General features: G+C 44.1%; 1 protein-coding gene across 1 annotated transcript in view; it reads left to right on the top strand.

Annotated features, from left to right (window-relative positions):
* The first annotated feature begins 524 nt into the window (after positions 1–524).
* The window catches only part of Camk4 (calcium/calmodulin dependent protein kinase IV), a 213,000-nt gene continuing 198,926 nt past the window's right edge, over positions 525–14,598 (top strand). Inside the window, exon 1 of the mRNA XM_032885778.1 lies at positions 525–733. Within this exon, the coding sequence (XP_032741669.1) occupies positions 585–733 (149 nt within the window). The 5' untranslated portion in view covers positions 525–584. The remainder of the gene's footprint in view (positions 734–14,598) is intronic.

Here is a 14,598-nt window from a genome sequence, read left to right as displayed (position 1 = left end):
TTTAGCTGGTGCAAGGTGGAAGGGACTCGCCTGCTTGGAGCCTCGCTCCAGGAAACATGAGTTGCGCCGGCAATGATCAGGTCTCTTTCTCACCATGCACTTGGTGCCTTCCACTCCCGGAGCTCGCCTCCTCCTAGGCTGCTGGCTCCTGCCGAGGGCTAGGAGGAAGGTGCACGCCCGGGTCCTAGTGGCTTCCCCAGGCTCCTGTATTTGCAAACGCTTTAGGTGGCCCTGCGGCAGCCTCAGCCTGGAAGGGAGAGGAGCACAGGGAGGGGGGCTGGCAGGGCAGGCGGGAGGGAGGCGCGGAGGTGGGGCGGCGGGAGCGAGGGGGAGGGCGCCTGAGCTCTGCGGTTCCCAGCCTGGTCTCTGTCGGCTGGCGGTGGCTCCGGGTTCCCCTGCGCTGGTGCTCACGGTCTCAGCATCTCCGCCCGCCCTCGCTCCCGAGCGCGGAGGCGAGCGGCAGCCCGGCGCGGCGGTGGGCGTGTGCGCGCTGAAGGACGCCTCCTCTCGCTCCCGTGTTGCAGGCGGCGGCCAGCGGTTCCAGCTCGGGCAGCGGCGGCATCTTCCGGAGTCCCGCGGCGAAGATGCTCAAAGTCACGGTGCCCTCCTGTCCCTCCTCGCCCTGCTCCTCGGCCACTGCCAGTACTGAGAACCTCGTCCCGGATTACTGGATCGACGGCTCTAACCGGGATCCTCTGAGCGATTTCTTCGAGGTGGAGTCAGAGCTGGGACGGTAAGGCGAGGGGTGCTGGACCAGTCGGAGCGTGGAGGCGCGGGCTGGGGCTGGGAACGCCTGCAGCGTGCACGCTACTTGTCCCTCTCTCTCTGCGACACCTCCGGAGGGTGAAGGTGTAGGACTGGCCCCTCTGCCTTTGATCTCTCCCCAGCCCAGTCAGTGTCAGGGCAAGAGCTAAGCTCTAGACGGAGGCAACCAGGCTCTCCCCGGAGCGCCTAGGCCGGTGCAGCTGCAAGCATCCGCCAGACTCTCCCGCCCTCCCTGCGTGGAACTGGCTGCCACTTGGGTGATACCTCTTACCACACGTGGATTCTGCTTTCCTAATTAGTGGCTTTGCTCAGATTATAGTTTGTCAGAGGGACTTGTGTGTCTACTTAGTTTTGGGTCGGGGGCTGCAGTGTGCCTTTCTAATCGTGGTGGATTTATTAAATTAGATCCCTCCTGCCTCCCCTCATCAAGCTCTCCAAAGCAAGTGGCACTAGAAATTTAACCTAAATACTAGCTTCCCGCAGCGTGTGCTCAGGAAAAGGCGAGAATGAATCATTTAGGAGAGTTAAAGGCAGAGTAATGAAGTAGTGAGGTTTTAAAGAGAAAGCAGCTCATGGGGACCAGGCAGGGCTGATTAGTGAGAAGAGGTCTGCTGCCCTTCGTCTGTGTGCTGGAGTGGTTTATTTAAATCATGCATGCAAAAAGCCATCTCTCTGGGAAAGCAGACTGCCCCTCATTCCCTGCTCTGAACGGGATTGATCCCTTATGTTCCCAGATCTTTAGCCACTGAACATTATTTTTCTTTCCTTAGGTTTTTCTTCTTTTCTGTTGTCCGCACGCACACATAAGGAAACTTGTTTTCAGTACTGTTTAAATGCAAAGCTTTCATCATAGGAGATCTGAACACGATTTCAATTTGTCAAGTTGTAACTTTGTCTTTTGCAATTTAATTTTCATCCTCCCTTTGCTGGCAGTAGTTTATCTAACAGCTTTTTAATTTAATTTATTTATTTATTTTTGATGCTGCTAGAGATAACGGCACTGGATTCTGGGTGTTTATACTTAGTGGGAAGGATTGGCTCACTCTGATTTGCCTTTACCTGAGTATTAGTGGTGTGTAAAAAGGTAAAACTTTTGAAAGCAATTTATTTATTTTTGTTACTGTTTTTTACAATTCTCATAACAATACATTAAAATTTTTAAATTCATGAAATTCCCTATTTGAGCATTGAGTGATGTATGTATCCACATCCCTTTTCAGTCAAGTTTCTGGGTGTTCACCTGAAGCTGTTGTCTGTTAAAATGAGATAGCAAGTCGTATCTTTGAAAAGGTTCAGGAACCTCTCGTGCTTGTGTGATGCGCTGCAGCCTTGTGGTACAATGTCTGATGAAAGACACAGCCTACTTAAGACTGGTGACTCGGTGCTTTACAAGTTGCGAGATGTGGAGGAAGTGCAGCCTGCGGCTGCTGTGGAAGGGATGGTCCCACAGCACATCTGAGCAACCCCTCATACGCCCCTAACAGATTCTGACTTACTGATTCACAAATCAGCCCCTCCATTGTGCCAAACACCCGAGATGTGGGAAGATTTACAGGAAAAAAGTGAACTACAGAGTATACACATGCCTGGGATGGTGGATCTCAGAGGGAAGGAGTTTGAAGTTTGCTTGTTTTTAATTTGGCCCTAGGGCTTGCCATTCCTTTGGGGTTGTGCATATAAATCTATTATGAATTTCTAAGACTTGTCCTGCTATCTATGTATTTTTTATTTCCCTACAATCACCAAATTAAACCATTTTACAAAGAAAGCCAGAACCACTGAAAGTTGTGCTTTTGCTCTGTTCTCCAGCAGGGCCCCGTGCTGCTGGGTAAGTTCTCTGCAGATGGCAGTGTTGCCGAGAGAGGTGAGGTCATGCCATTCAGTAAAGATGGAGAACTACTTCCACTCATAACCTAAGTCATTTTTTCAATGAGATAAGCCTAAAATACGAAACAACTGGGATTCCAGCTGTATTTGTTTTAAAAAATGGATCTCCAGAACCAGAAAGCAGTGGAACTTACGCCCATGCTGATCGAGCCACAAGAGGCCGTTTGCTGTTGCACTAGTGATCAATTTGGACTCACTTTGATTGATTTCAAGATTTTTCTTTCTGTTTTGGGCCAGACCCAGGCCAGGGGGAGATGGTGACTTAAAACCAAAGCACATGATTCTGTCAGGCACAGCTGTCAGTGTGGTGCTCAGACAGCAGCAGTCTTGTGCTGTGAGGGGCACCGTGTCACAACACAGACAGTCTTTAAAGGTGAGCAGGTCCACAGTGTAGACAGTCCCCTGAGATGGGCTTGTTCACAGTGTAGACAGTCCCCTGAGATGAGCTGGTCCACAGTGTAGACAGTCCCCTGAGATGGGCTGGTTCACAGTGTAGACAGTCCCCTGAGATGGGCTGGTTCACAGTGTAGACAGTCCCCTGAGATGGGCTGATTCACAGTGTAGACAGTCCCCTGAGATGGGCTGATTCACAGTGTAGACAGTCCCCTGAGATGGGCTGGTTCACAGTGTAGACAGTCCCCTGAGATGGGCTGGTTCACAGTGTAGACAGTCCCCTAAGATGAGCTGGTCCACAGTGTAGACAGTCCCCTGAGATGGGCTAGTTCACAGTGTAGACAGTCCCCTGAGATGGGCTGGTTCACAGTGTAGACATTCCCCTGAGATGGGCTGGTTCACAGTGTAGACAGTCCCCTGAGATGGGCTGGTTCACAGTGCGGGCTGTCCTCCTTAGATGAATTAGAGACTTGTTTCATCTGCTAAAAGTATCTGTTGTTAACGGGTGACTCCTGAATTCAAGAAAATTAGTTTCAAGGCCATGCAGAGAGTAGACTCTGAGATTGTGTTTGGAAAGTGAGGTTCCTGAAGCCCCTGGTCCAGCGGTCTCCAACCTCCCCACTGCTGTGTCTCTTTAATACAAGTTCCTCATGTTGTGGTGTCTTTTCCTCATGTTGTGGTGAACCCCAACCGTGAAATTATTTTCATCGCTACTTCATAGCTACACCTTTGCTACTGCTATGGACGCTAATGTAAATATTTTTGGAGACCGAAGTTTGTCAGAGGCGTGGTGACTCACAGGTAGAGAATGCTACCCTGGACAGGGCTGCTAGAAGGCAGGCGTTGCTAGAACGGCAGCCGTCCATCCTAAGGCAGGGAGAACTTTGTCTTGGCAGTACATGCACACATACGATGGGATACTCAGAATGCCAAGCAAATAATTTTTTCCTAAAATCTTCATTGAAAATATTTTTGATATTTTTAGAGCTTGTTAAGTTTACAAAAGTCACAATATACCAACAACGCGACTTAAAGTATCAGCTAGCCACCATCCTATGCAGGGACCTATACCTAGAGAGCAGTTGGTCTTCTGCCCAGTGATTTGAGAGAATGGCATTCTGAAAGCTTTTCTAAAGGAGTAGAGAGCTTACCTCTGGCTTACATTCCTCCCAATGGTCTGGTGAATGGAAAGGCAGCACTTGGCTTGCCCTGCTCTGTGGCAAGGGTTTGGCCTTATGTATCCAAACCCACATCCTGATTTCAGTTCTGACCTATCTTTTGTTTAGAATTATACCATATTGAAAGAATGTTTCTAATGGACTTTTGCTGTGCTCCCAAACACCCAAATGCAGAAAACCAAATGTTAGACCACTTACTTAAAAGAAAATGTGTTAAATTATTCTGGATTTTAACTATAGTTGCTTTAGGCTGGTGACCTTTAGGACCCCACCATAATAAATTCATTATTTAAAAAATGCATTTATGTGGTAACTCAGTTATCTATTATCTGCCTGCCTGTCTGTCCGTCTGTCCACCCACCCACCCACCGATCCATCTGTCTGTCCACCCATCCATCCATCTCTCCACCCACCTATCATCCATCTATCTATCTATCTATCTATCTATCTATCTATCTATCTATCTATCTATCTGCATCTGTTGTTGTTTAGGATCCAAATTGACTTTTAATAATGAGATATATGGTCATATGTATAGAACAGAAACAATTTTACCATGTAATGTTATTTTTTTTTAAATTTTTTTTTTATTAACTTGAGTATTTCTTATTTACATTTCGAATGTTATTCCCTTTCCTGGTTTCCGGGCCAACATCCCCCTAACCCCTCCCCCTCCCCTTCTTTATGGGTGTTCCCCTCTCCATCCTCCCCCCATTGCTGCCCTCCCCCAACAATCACGTTCACTGGGGTTCAGTCTTAGCAGGACCAAGGGCTTCCCTTCCACTGGTGATCTTACTAGGATATTCATTGCTACCTATGAGGTCAGAGTCCAGGGTCAGTCCATGTATAGTCTTTAGGTAGTGGCTTAGTCCCTGGAAGCTCTGGTTGGTTGGCATTGTTGTTCATATGGGGTCTCGAGCCCCTTCAAGCTCTTCCAGTTCTTTCTCTGATTCCTTCAACGGGGGTCCCATTCTCAGTTCAGTGGTTTGCTGCTGGCATTCGCCTATGTATTTGCTGTATTCTGGCTGTGTCTCTCAGGAGAGATCTACATCCGGCTCCTGTTGGCCTGCACTTCTTTGCTTCATCCATCTTGTCTAATTGGGTGGCTGTATATGTATGGGCCACATGTGGGGCAGGCTCTGAATGGGTGTTCCTTCTGTCTCTGTTTTAATCTTTGCCTCTCTATTCCCTGCCAAGGGTATTCTTGTTCCCCTTTTAAAGGAGGAGTGAAGCATTCACATTTTGATCATCCGTCTTGAGTTTCATGTGTTCTGTATGTCTAGGGTAATTCAAGCATTTGGGCTAATAGCCACTTATCAATGAGTGCATACCATGTGTGTTTTTCTGTGATTGGGTTACCTCACTCAGGATGATATTTTCCAGTTTCCTCCATTTGCCTATGAATTTCATAAAGTCATATGGATAAAAAGTCATAAAGATATATGGTCATATGTATAGAATAGAAACAATTTTACCATGTAATGTTATTTTTATGTCAACAATGTATCACAGTATTTCATGTTTTGTGCTGTTTTATTGTATTCCCTTTCATTCAACATATTTGCTAAACTCATGTAATCTAATCCTACTAATAAGTGTGACTTAGTTAGAAAATGTTGGTTTTGGACATAAATGTGGGTATACCAGACTAAAGTATGAGGCAGAGTCTTTAACACAGGGCAGCATTGTCCTGAGTAGTGTACGTCTGGCACAGTTCTGTGGAGTTATATCTTCCTCGTCCTCATCCTCGTCCTTGTCCTTGTTGTCCTCCTCCTCCTCCTCTTTCTCTTCCTTCTCCTTTTCCTCCTCCTTCTTTTGCCTTCAAGTTCTTATTAGATTGTCCCTTCCAGATTGTTGAGAAAATATTGGTGTCTCCAAAAGTTCCCCCGTGTACCCAGGAATCTGAACTAGGATGGGGATGTGTGGCTCTGCCAGGGGAAGCTTAGGTGTGGACGGAAGAGACTTAGAGAATGAAGGAGCTATGTCCTAACCGTGAGTTTACCTCGGTCCAGTGGTGCTTCCTGTATGAAACCCTGAGTGCGTCTCTTCTAGAAGGGCTTCAGCCAGTGCTCTTAGCCTACCTTAGCCATGTTTGCTTGGATTCCAGCAACAGGATCCCTGCGTGGCTTACACCACAGCACTTTTCCCCACAGATCCGGAGGATGGGTGGTCGAAACCAAGAGGTTGACTCAGTGATTTCCCCAGTGAGAGCTTTCTTCCTGTCTTCAGAGGTGGCCACCTCATGCTGTCTTCTCAGAAGATAGGAAGGAAGAGGGCTAGAGAGAGAAAGCTCTATAGAACAGAAACAACTTCTCTAAGCTCTTTGGTGTCTCTTCTCATAACATCATTCATCTTGTCTTGAGAACTCCATCTTCAGGATTTTATCCTAAACATAACGACTTCCCAGAGATCATATTCCACAGGAGGATAGATTTCAACATTTGTGCACAGTACTGCCTGATGTATGAAATATTAAAACATATGCATACATTCATTCATTCATTCATACATACATACATACATGCATGCATACACACACACATATATATATTACATTGAGCATGTCCTCTACACCCCTCTGCCTCTCCTTTCACAATCCATACTCCCATTAGTTTTCTTTGTCCCCTACAGAGTTTCACTGTTACTTTCCTGATGTATATATATATCCTGATGTATGTGTATGTATATATGTATATATATGTATACACACATTTATGATTTTTATCAGCATGTGAATTTTAAGAGGATAATTCAGCTTATGACATGGCTGGTGAGGACTCAGATTCTGTCCTTTTTCCTTCTTCTTTCTCTGCTGGTAACTACCTTCGTGTGCTATCCTGTCTGTCAATGCATCCAGGCCTTTCCCTTACACCGTCTTTTAGGTCCCACAGCCTGTCTGTTCCACACTGCTCTGCCTCACGCTCTATCTTGATGCTTTAGCCTCCCTGCCGATCACACAGTTGCTGTTTAACTCGGGTTTTTAGTGTGATTATGAATTTCTCCGTACACCGATTCTTTGCGTGGAGAGTTGGCTCAGGAGCAAGGCAGGACTCCGAAAGAGCGAGCAGAAGCTCAAGCTTCATAGGCTCAACACAAGAATACGGTCTCGTCTTCTAAAGACAGAATCCACAGACTTGGCCTTAGCCGGCACACATTCACCGTCTAGGGCAGTGGGTAACCCTTAGGTACCTGCAGGTACTCAGCAGGTGGTTTTTGAAGAGGAGGACCCAGGGGACTGCAGTGATGCTCAGTGAGTAAAGGTCCTCGCTGCAAAACCTGATAGCCTAGTCTTACACCTGGGAAGTACGTGGTGGAAGAAGAGAACTGACTTCCCAAAGTCGCCTTTTGGTCTCCATGAGCTTGCTGCAACGTATGTGCCCCCCTCAGCAAATAAACAAATTAATTAGCACACTTTAAGAAGAGACGACTCGATGTAATGAAGCAGATCAGACCCTGCACTATCCTTTTCTTTCACTCCGTTTCCCTTTTAAATCTTGGTGTTTCCTGGTATCTGTAAAACAAGTCAAGGCTGGTGTTCAGTCAAGACCTTCCTGCATGGTCTCTTGAGGACAGGAATCACAGGCTGTGTCACAACCTTTTGGTTAGGATCTGGCTTTGTTCGAGGGCTGTGAGGAAAAGAAGAAGGAACATGTTGTGTTTCCCCTAAAACGTCTATGATCGAGACCCCAATTTCGTGTTAGCTTCCCTTCTCCTCAGTGGAAGTGCTGGTGAGTGCTACACCCATAGCAAAGCTGTGCTTCTGTTGGCCAGGCTCTGTGGTTCTGAAATGAAGAGGGTTCAGTTTCACCTCCATGATCGTTCACCACAAGAAGATAGGAGCGAAGTCAAGATGACTTTCAGGGCACTGAGCCGCTCTCTGGGCTCTGTCGGCCTCTGAAGTATTTGGAAATGAACCCCTTGTGCAGAGCTCTAAGTCGTTGAAGGCAGCGAGAGGCTCTCCGCCCATAAGTATGAATGCTGTTGCTGTAGGAGGTTGGAAAACTGAACAGGTGTTCTGTGTGTTCTCTGCCTTTAACCCTTTCTGGAGATGAGAAGCGCCGAGGGGAGAGGAGGGGAACCACAAACCGGCTTCAAAGGAATTTCTTGTAAACGGTTTACCCTCAGCAATACATGTGGGTTTAGTGTTTGCCATGATGCATTTGAAAGCCAAGTATTGAGTGTTGGCCTCGTAAATTGTTCCCATCGCTGCTTGTTAATATTTTGTTTATGTTTTTTTCTTTCTCCTTTCTATGTATAGTTTTATTTCCACTGACCGAGAAGTAGGTTTTGATTAAAAAAAAAAAACAAACAAAAAAAAAAAAAAAAAAACTCCTGAAGAAGCTGTGTATTATAAAGAATTTCAGCTTTTTAAAATCCCAAGGTTAAATGGATTATGAAAACTATGGTGTTTAACTAAGTCAAGTAACGTATCGTCTGGATCAGCTTTGCTTGAAACCCAAAGGGTGAATTTTTTTTCTGTAACTTCTATTCATCTTTACCTTAGTTTTCTTTTCTTATATCGCCCACTGTCTTCATTCGGACCCATAGCTGGAGGTGGTGTGAAATAGAGACCGGCAGAGACCAGCATTTCTCTCTGCCGTCAGTGGCAGCCATCAAATGAGCAAAGGAACAGTCTCTTGGGAAAAAATGATTTACACTGACTGACGGCTAAGGGAGAGTACACAGCGAGGGGCTCTCACCGTGGGCTCTATGCTATTTCTGGGCCAGATCATTCTTTGTTGTAAGGCCACATCATACCATGGGGGACATTTAGCAATGTCCCTAGCCTCTACCCACTGGCAGAAATCTTCTTCCTATGTTGTGATAACCAAAAGTGTATCTTCATGTTGTCAAATGTGGCCTTCTTCCCATACAGACAATACTGTCTCAGAAGCTTGAAGCTAGTCCTCTGCACACTTTTTATTTAGTTGGATAGACAATTAAAAGCAACAGGGAGTGTCTGTCGTAGCCAACAGTACCTCCCTTTGCTGTGTGATATCATTAAGGCTCCTGTTGTCAGCGCCTACTGTCTGTACCTTACCTAATGTTTTTGTTTAAATAATCTTATCTTATTTTTGCTTGCAAGAACGCTTATTTTTTTTTGCCATATTGAAATAATAAATCACACGTAAGACACAATTATAAAAACAAATTGAGAAGAAAGCGGAACATTGATATGACGTTGAGGCTCGCGGTGCTTGTGGGCTTGAAGGCCACGAGCTTGGAGATTATTTCCTTTATTAGAAGAGCGATTAGCAGAGGTTAGTGGGGCACACAACCATAGCACGCCTCGATAGAGGTTTCTCTTCCTGAGGCGATCAGAATGACTGAACATTTGAAACAAGTGCACTGTCATTTATCTGGTGCACCTGGCTCTTTAAAGGATCCCCAGTTGCTAGTCAACAAATCCTTTAGGGAGTCTTAGGTGGCTTGTTGTGGTGCTGAGGGCCTTTAGTCCCTGCACTCAAGGGAGGCAGGGGCTGAGGCCTAGATAGGTGGGTCTCTGTGAGTTCGAGGCCAACCTGATCTACAAGCTAGTTAGTCTAAGATAGCCAGGGAGAGCAATCATGTCTCCAGTCTGTCCCCACCCCCAATCCCCAACCCCGCTGGTGGGGGTGGGGAGGATTCTTAGCTGTTAGAACTGCTTGACCCTATGACCTTGTTTGGTTGCCTCTTGGATTTCTGGGAATAGAATAGGAGATAAAAAAAGCCAGCTCAAGGGGGGGTGGGTTGGGTAGGGTTTAGTGGGGGTGGGGGGGGGAGATGGGGTGGGAGGAGTCTGGGGTGGGCAAGGGGTTAGCAGGGTAAGAAGAGAAGGCAGTTGGAGAAGATAAGGCTGTGGAGAAGGCTGAGGCAAGAGAAGCTAAGCTGAGCAGATAGGCTGGAACAGTTCTAGTGAGGAACTGCTAGCACTGGGAAAACTGGGGGAGGGAACTATTTATGCAAACCTTGGGGAGCTGAGGGAGGAGTGGTTGGGAGAAATGTTTGAAGGGGCTGGGTTGGAAACTGGGAGGACTGCTGGCAGGGAGTTAAGAGAACTGGTCACTAGCAAGCCATTTCACAGAGAAGGGTCCTCATGTGTTTTCATTGTTTACTGTTTAATGCTATGCCTTTATGCCTCCTGACTTCACTCTGGTTAGAGATCTGATCTTTTGAATATTGAGATCCCAGGTAATGTGTGATGGCCATGTGTGCGGTCATAGTCAAAGGCTTTCATGTATAAACTTTACTGATGATAAGACAGCAGCAATGAATCTAATTCAATATAGACAGGTAAACTAAAGAAATGAATAAATGAATAAATTTGTTTTTTACGTAACCTGTTACATTTAATAGGAATACTAAAATTGTGCTGGAGAGGGATGTTGAAATTTACAATAGACGTATCATTCATTTGGTTCTTACGTTATACGAAGTTTTAACCTTCCTTTTTGCTACTTATTTCATACGGGAACATGGTTTTCATACGTACAGGCACATGATATTAATATGTTGGCATTTGTTGCTTCTGCTATGTAATTTTAGGTTGAGACTTATTTTTTTTTAGCAAATAGAAAGAAACAATTCATCTTTGTTTTATATACTCCGTTCCTAAGGTAAGGTAATAGTCAATATTTAGAGTCAACGAAGTAACAACTTTGAGTTTAATATTGATTTTGTGAAAATGATCTTAGTGTTAGTTCCTAATGTTCTTATTTAACGAATGAATAATTAAGGAGTTATGCACCATAAGCAAAGACTCTTAATTAAACACTACCATAGGTGTACTCTTTATCCTTGTACATTTGACGTATTGTGACTACAGAGCTTATTAAACATTTTGCTTACAATTCTTTTCATGGTGCCATAACACAGACTTCCTGTTTTTTATAGAAGGATATATATATATATAATCTGAGGCACACCTTACCTTTTATTTTTATTGCTTCTACTCATAAGAATTACCAATATGAGAATAAACGCCTTTTATGTAACCATCGTAAGTAAGAAATTGAAAGAAAAAGACTAATACAAGATGGATATTTAAGAATCAGATGTCCTGGGACTCTGTAGGCCAGGATGACTTTGAACTCAGAGATCCATCTGCCCCTGCCTCCTGAGTGCTGGGATCAAAGGTGTGCACCACCACACACAGCTGCAAAAGCGTAGTAATCTTTCCAGCAGTGACCTGTCCTACTGAGTGGCTGGGGATGTCTTTATGAGGGTGTAGTGAACCTTGAATTTCAGTAGGAATTTACCATGTATAACTGTGGCAAAGAGGCACACCAGGCACAAAATGTGCACCCTCCTCCACAAAAGGGTAGAAAAATCTCAAGATGTATGTCCTGTTTAGTCTTTCCCCCTGCCTCAACATGACACAAGCTCAGGTAATTTGAGAAGAGGGGACCTTAATTGAGAAAATTCCTCTATAAGATTGGCCTGTAAGCAATCAATGAGGCGGGGACCAGCCCGTGAGATAGTAGAGCCCTTCCTGCTAAGTGGTCTTGAATGCTATAACAAAAGCAGGCTGAGCAAGCCACGAGGAGCAAGCTACTAAGCAGCATCCCTCCATGGCCTCTGCATCAGCTCCTGCCTCCAGGTTCCTACCTGGAGTTCTTGCCCTGACTTCCCTCCATGATGGAGTCTGTTCAGATAGTTGTAAGATAAAGTAAACCCTTTCCTTCCTAGCCTGTGTTTGGTCGTGGTGTTTTACCACAGTGTTAAACTAAGACAATGCACGTTTTCTTTTTCAAAATTACAAACCATGCATCTCGCAATGCCAGGTAAAGCATGGGAAGGGAAAGTTGTGTTAGCCCGAACTGGGTATTTGGTAATTAAAAGGAAACATTGTAGAGAAAGAGGAAAAAGGTGTCCATAGAAGCAGTTGGGTCTTGACAAAGTTTATGGATCTCAGAACTTATCACTAACCCATGATAAGGATAAACTATGGGAGTGTGTAAGGCAGATATTACTAGGGCAGTTTAGTATTAAACTCAAAGCAAGAAAGAAACATGATAAGACACCTTTTATAGTCTGTAACCAGGTAAGAAAGGGGCGAATATTGGATTGAGATCTGCTAACTAGACTGTGAGAAGCCAGGACTGACAAACGTGCATGCGGTTTTGCTGTCCAGAGTCTAGGCTCTGCGTTGTTGAGTGACGTGCACACAATAGAGGCAAGCGTGTTTTTGATTCCTAAGAAGCTTTACACTGCAGTGACTCCTATGCAGGCCCACAGCACAAACTAGTCCTTATTATTAAAACAAAAGAAAACAGAACAAAAACCAAAAACTATTTCAAAAACCTGTGCTCCAAATAAATAAATAAATAAATAAATAAATAAATAAATAAATAAATAAATAAATAAATAAATTGCTACACTTCAGTTGTCGACTGTTGGCCTACTCTAGCCGAGTCTCAACATTTTCCTTACATGAGGATGTGATATTAAATGGGCACCAATCTTTCATTTGCTTAAGAACCCACATCGAATCTCCCTTAAAAGTCACCAGCATAATGTTGGCTTTCAATGCGTAAACAGACTTTTGAACATGTGCTCTATTTCCAATCTTACTGAGCTGTTCATCGGTCTAGCTCTTACCTAGGTAGCTAGTGCCACCCATCCATCTTTGTCTGTCTCCTTTCTTCTGTTTGGTTGTCACACCAAGGCTACCTTATCTAATGGTTTTGAATTCTGAAATCACAAAACTTTACTTGGATGCGTTTAACTTGAATCTCTATAGAGTTAGTACGTAAGGCCTGGTTGATACATATTACTAGGTAGCCACAGCCGTGTAGATGGTCACATGCAAAGGCCGTTGATAAGCCTGTAATCCCAGGGCTTGAGAGGCAGAGAGGCAGGCGGGCCTGTGAGTTTGAGGACAACCTGGTCTACAGAGCAAGTTCCATGACAGCCAGGGCTATTTTGGGAAACCCTGTCCTGAAGAACTAATTATCTAAATAAATAAATAAATAAGAAAATTTTTTTTGTAGATAATGAAGGAATAGGTAACAAGCTGATAACTCTTCTGTCATATTTGATGTGCTAATTAATAAAGTGCTAAACAATTGATAAAATACTTACTCTAGTACTTTTAAATTAAAAATTATCTTACGTATAATAAGTGTTTGTCAACATATACGTCTATGTACCAACCGTGTATCTGATGCCTGCGGAGGCCGGAAGAGAGCATTAGATCCTATGCAACTGGAGTTACAGATGAATATGAGCCACATGGGTGTTGGGGGATTGAATACAGGTCCTCCGGTTAAGAGCAGCCATGGCTCTTAACTGCTGAGCCTTCTCCCCAACCACCACCTCCAATATGTGTGATTATTTACTAATGAATACTAACCATGAATTAAACAATTCTTCTCTGTCCTATATGAACATCTCGGGATGGCTTAGGTAAGGTCTTTAACTTGGGACCCTATTTAAGTAATCTTTAAAAAAAAAAGTGTGTGTGTGTGTATGTGTGTGTGTGTGTGTGTGTGTGTGTGTGTGTGTATGTGTTTACATATTAGGTATCTTCCTTCATTACTCCCTACCCTGCCTTTTAAAGGAGTCTACCACTGAAACTAGCACTCACTAGTTAGCTAGATTTCGTGGCCAGCAAGCTCCAGGAATCCATCTGTCCCCACTTTCCCAGCAGTGGAGTTACAAACTTGGTTGACCACACTTGGCTTTTCCATGTGGATGCTGGGGATTCGAACTCAGGTTCTTAAGCTTGTCAGGCAGATACTTCGCCAATCGGGGCATCTCCCCAGACCCTAAATAACCAATCCTCTGTAAAACGAGAATCAATCACCTTATTTTGAATAGACGTGGTCTTATTTAGTTGTACTAAATAAGATATAATTAAGGTAAGCAGGGGTCTCTAAGTTGGGATATCCACGTGTTAGGATGTGTGATAAAAATAGGCTATTGTAATAAAATATTAGTGGATGTATCTGCTTCTTTTTTTAAGTTTTGCTCCTGTGTTTGGCATTTGGATATTTTGAAAAGCAAATTAAATTTGAGTTACACATATATAGCAATCATAGATAGCATATTGTAATTTGGAAACCTATGTCCAAAAACATTTTATCGGCGGAACGAATTACAGATAAATTACTGTTGTAATTTGTGGACACTGAGCAAGTTTTTATTTGCATTTAGAAAACACTGCACTTTAAGAGAGTGGGTTTAAAGTAGACCAGCAGACCAAAACATGAACAAAACAGAAATAATATTTTGCAAGGTGTGTTTTTGTACAGAAAGAGGAAGTGGGTACCTGTGTGTGCTTGTTCTGCATTTTTTACCCGATGAAGGGTTTTGATAAGAACTCACTCCCATTGTAGTTAAGCAGTCTCAGAGAAGAAAACAAAAAGGGACTGTAGGAATACAGCTTATCCAT

Source organism: Rattus rattus, chromosome 15 (assembly GCF_011064425.1).
Source record: "Rattus rattus isolate New Zealand chromosome 15, Rrattus_CSIRO_v1, whole genome shotgun sequence".
Classification (NCBI taxonomy): Eukaryota; Metazoa; Chordata; class Mammalia; order Rodentia; family Muridae; genus Rattus; species Rattus rattus.
This window is presented reverse-complemented; position numbering and strand designations above follow the sequence as displayed.